The 4,550-nt window shown below is 48.6% G+C and overlaps 1 protein-coding gene across 1 annotated transcript; it reads left to right on the plus strand.

Moving 5' to 3' along the window:
- Window positions 1-732: 732 nt before the first annotated feature.
- Window positions 733-4,193, plus strand: LOC104268997 (T-cell surface glycoprotein CD8 alpha chain-like; the record flags this gene model as incomplete). The annotated part of the gene is made up of 5 exons (XM_009871216.1): window positions 733-778; window positions 1,345-1,713; window positions 2,296-2,385; window positions 2,843-2,959; window positions 4,163-4,193. Coding segments are annotated over exons 1-5 (653 nt in total), but the record flags the coding sequence as incomplete, so codon positions are not given.
- Between the last annotated feature and the right edge of the window lie 357 nt (window positions 4,194-4,550).

Below are 4,550 nucleotides of genomic sequence, written 5' to 3' on the forward strand. Positions count from 1 at the left end.
AAACCACAAGAGGTTAAAACAAAACAACATAAAAAAGGCGCATACGCCTGGGACATGGGGCTTTCTCAGTGGGTTTCAGATCACAGACCACCTGCCTTGCACAAAGCAGCTTTTGCAGAGCAATGGCAAGAAGAATTGCAAAGAGAACCATTGAGCACCTGAAGAACCCAGCTGCATGTCAGCAACACATGTGCCTGGAGGTAAATAACACCTATGGATATATGCCATGAAAGTGCTCTGTCTGGGACAGAAAATATGGTGTGATCTACCATCCGTGCGCGGTCCCTCAGGCATGTGCAAACGAAGGCAGCAGCCACCCTGTCAACAAAAACAGCCTGGGGCCTGCAGCCAAGGCACAGGCTTGTCTGTGACTTCTGAGGAGCTGGAGCTGCTGAGAAGCCCCAGGGGGCTGGCAGACAGCAGGCTGCGCTGGATGGTCCTACCTCAGGCACAAGCATCGCCAGGCTGAATCGCTGGGGAAATCATCGAGGAAAACCCCTGAGGCACCACTGAGAACAGATAACGATAAATGAGCCCAAGTTCTGGATTAGAACTCAAACCCACTTTTTTTAAAATTCATTTTGGTGCAGGTGCTGAACATTTTGTCTTTACCAAGAGGGTCCTGATGACATCACATCCTCTCCAAAGAGCGATGCAGCCTCCCAAGTCAAGTGAGAAAGATCAGCTCAGCTCCGCCACACCAGCTCCAAGGATGGCCACCCCTCGGAGAAGATGGCCGGGTCTCCTGCACTGCTCCTTCTGCTCGCTCTGGGGCTCTGTGAGTATGGAACCAGGGTTGTGCATCACCTTCACTGGGAGGGACAAGTAAAACTCTTCCACTGAAGCCAAGAAATTGGGTTAAATAAAGGGAAAATTCAAAGCAAATCCAAAAGGCTGACTTCGAGGTTTGCTCAGTAATTTTGAGGGTAAAGCCGGCTTCGCCTCAGCCAGCGTAGGGCAGCCGGAGGGGTGGCTGCAGCATCACACGCATGGGGAAGGGAGCCCGGTTATAGAAGAGGTTCTGGAGAGGAGGGGGAAGGGGAAAAAGGGGCTTTAGTGATCACGGTCTTCAGAGAGTCAACTGAGATCATCTGGGAATTGGTAATGTCCCTGAGAAGGCAGCCGAAAGGCTTTTCTGAAAGGAAAAAAAAAGTCCGGCTGGATGATTGCTGAGCACCCACCAGGGCACAGTCCTAGCAAGGACTCTAGTAAAACGTTGAATTCCTCCACAAAGGGTCTTCTTAGCATTGCATTTGACTTCATACTCCATGGACAGGGAACGAGGTTTGCCTGGAGTGGATGTGGCTCTTCCTGAGCAGTTCCCACAGGATTTCTCTCCCACAGGCTGCCCTGGGATCCACGGCCAGAGGGAAAAGATGATAGCCAGGTTTCGTGAAAGAAATACCAAACACCCCCAGTTGGGACAACGGCTGGAGCTCGAATGTGAGACATTCAAGGAGGACAGTGGCGTGTTCTGGGTCCGCCTGGACAAGAGTGGGACCCTTCACTTCATCGTCTATATCTCTTCCTTGCCCCGGGCTACCTTCAAAGGAAATGAGAGGACATCCACACGCTTTGAGGCAAGGAAAGATGGGAGTATCTACCGATTGGTAGTGAAGTCTTTCACATCGCAGGATGAGGGGCATTATTTCTGCCTATTGACCAACAGTCAAATGCTGTACTTCAGCCCTGGCCAGCCTGCCTTCCTCCCAGGTCAGCAACACCTTCATCCAACCTCGCTTAGCTCTGCTAAAATGCCCAGCACCTCCTGCCTGTGCCTTTTTATCAGTTATCTCTCCCACAAACTATTTGCCCTGCTTGCTTGCCCAAGGTCTCTTGTGACCAACTCACTGGTCCTCCTGCCAGCAGCTCTCTGCTTGCCCTCTCCTCTCGTGGTGTCGCTCCTGCCCAAAGGCAAAGATGATCGTGTCACCTCCTCAGACTCACTTCTCCATCCCATTCATGACTCTGAAGTGATAAGACTAAAGCAAAGTCCAACACCAAACCCTCCTTCCTCACCTCACACAGGTCCCAAAAGTCCTATCACCAGCAGGGTACTCTGGCTTTCTGAGGATGGTAGCAGAAAGCAGGAGCCTACAGCTACTTATTGGGTCTTGAGAGACCTTCCCTGGGAGAGTCACCATCCAAAATGGGCTCTGTGAAGTGCCCCCAGACCTGAGCCCTACCCTGGCCACAGGAACAGGCGTGCCCTGGCAGGGGTGGGAGAGCACAAGGGCAGGAGAGATGTTTTACTCTATTTCCCTATATGCTGTGTTCATTCTTTTTTACTTATAGTCATCACCACACCAGCACCTACCAGAGCAGCACCCACCACCCAGAGTGCCATCACCAAGAAGGACCCCTGCCTGGAGACCTCACATCCAGGTAACCCAGATGCAGGGAGGCAGAGGGGAAGAGCTGGGCTCTGCTCCACTGAGACCGAGGGGGATCCTGCCCACATTTGGGGGGAATAGTCAAAATCCATAGAGCTTTATTAGAGTTGGATAACTGGGTATGTGCAGCTGGAAGGATTAAACTGCATCTCACGTAGGAAAGGAGAAGGATGATGTAAAAATCACAAGCATGTCTCATGTCTGGACACACCAGGAAGAGGTGGAGGGAGGGTCAAGCCTTGGGGACTCATGCTGGTTTCAGCCTCAGCACGGGACATGAGACAATTTTTGGCTACGTGTCCTCTCTCAAGTTCCCAGAACAACGCTGAGAGCAGCAGCAGTAACGTTGTACTTGCTGAACTCCAGGCAGGATCCTTGACTCCACCAGATCTGGCCGTAACACCAGCCGTCAGCACCTGGTGGACCTTTCTTCTTCTCTATTTCTGCAGAGACCAGTGACGAGAAAGAGCTAAATTTGTCCTGTGACATCTTCATCTGGCTTCCGTTGGCAGGAACATGCCTCCTGCTCCTCATCGCCCTGGCAGTCACCGTCACGCTGTGTCAACGTAAGACTCACCCCTAACCCCCCATAGATATTAGGAGGGTTTTGATTGTATAGAGCTGACTGAGCTGGCAAGGTGGAGTGCTCATGGCAAGGATAAGCAGGAGCCGTGAAGTGATTGTGCCCCCACACTCAGCACTTGTGAGGCCACAGCTTGAGTGCTCTGTCTTTTCCGACCTTAATGATTCCATGCTTCTGTGATTCTATATTCTTCTAGGCTGAAACCATGGCCCCATCCTTCAAGGGAATGGATCTTTATTTGTCCCCTTTATGTAGGCATCAGGTACACACGACACAGTCAGACCAAGAGAAGGACCACTGTTAAGATATCACTGTCCCTGTTTTCCTCATCAGCAGGCTTAGCCTGAGAAATAATTATCAATTTCTGTACTACAAGGAAGAAAAGCAGATTATAAATAGAGAAAACTTGTTCTATCAATCTGTGTTGGCTCTACCTTCCTTAAATTCGTGTATCAGAGGTTATAAAAGGGTTAGCAAATTCAAATGTGAGACATTATAGCAGCTGGAGCTATAACCGAAGGAGAAACTTAATTACACAGGTTCCACAGGTTCGTTAAATCCATTTAACGCTCATCAAAACCAGTTTAACTTTCTGATACCTCCAGAAGTTACACTGATTTTATCAAAATGTCTCATCTTGTTTGCCTGGAACAACGAAGTGTTTTCTTGCTGAATTAACCCAACTAAATCCTCAGTGACTCCTCAGCCTGGAGATGATTTGAGATAAATTTGCCAGCTGACCCACTTAACACAAGTACAATTTTTCAATCATTCTTCAGCCCTGAAGCATACTAATCACCATGGTCTGCAGCAACAGGAAAGAATACATGACAATACACTGATGACCCACAGGTAAAAATCACACTTCCTGAGGGAAGCAGCTGGTGAAGCAGCAGAGCAAAAAAACCATAATCCAATGTCTGTGTTCCCAGGCTGACCCTGCCACTGTTACACACACAGAAATTTGATCCATGAAACTACGTAACAAGACTGCTGGGGACATGCGAGCTGCAGTACCACTCCCTTGCATAGTTTTCCTCAAAAATAATCTTGGTTTATCCATTGTTAGTCTTGAAGAGGGCAAGCTGCCAGGGAATGCCAGCCCTACCTCGCTGCAGCATTTCTTTCCTGAGCTGTGACTTGACATCTTGGAACTAAAACATTTTGTTTTATTTTCTTATTTTAGGAACCAGAAGACGAAGATGCAGGTGTAAAAGGTTAGTAAGTGACGAGTGTTGACATTTTTCTCTTAAGCTCAGCAACATCTCACCCTCCAGTGATAAAGCAGGCAGCTGCCAAACAGAAACCTAAAACTTCATCCGATACACGGTGAATGGGAGGGGGGACTGTCTAATGAATTAAGGGAAGAAAAGAGAGATAGAATTCTCTCCTCCTATGTTTGTTTCCTTTTTTTTAGTATTAAGAAATTCAAATCACTGAGAACTGGCACTGCAGCAGATAATAAACAGAAAAGCAGGAAGTATCTCTGGCAGCCTAAAAACTTTGAGCATCACCTCACACTTAACAATACCACAGATATGCACTTCCAGAGCAGGACTCCAGCCCAGGGGTGA

The sequence above is a fragment of the Apaloderma vittatum genome, unplaced genomic scaffold, assembly GCF_000703405.1.
Source record: "Apaloderma vittatum isolate BGI_N311 unplaced genomic scaffold, ASM70340v1 scaffold3796, whole genome shotgun sequence".
NCBI classification, from domain to species: Eukaryota; Metazoa; Chordata; class Aves; order Trogoniformes; family Trogonidae; genus Apaloderma; species Apaloderma vittatum.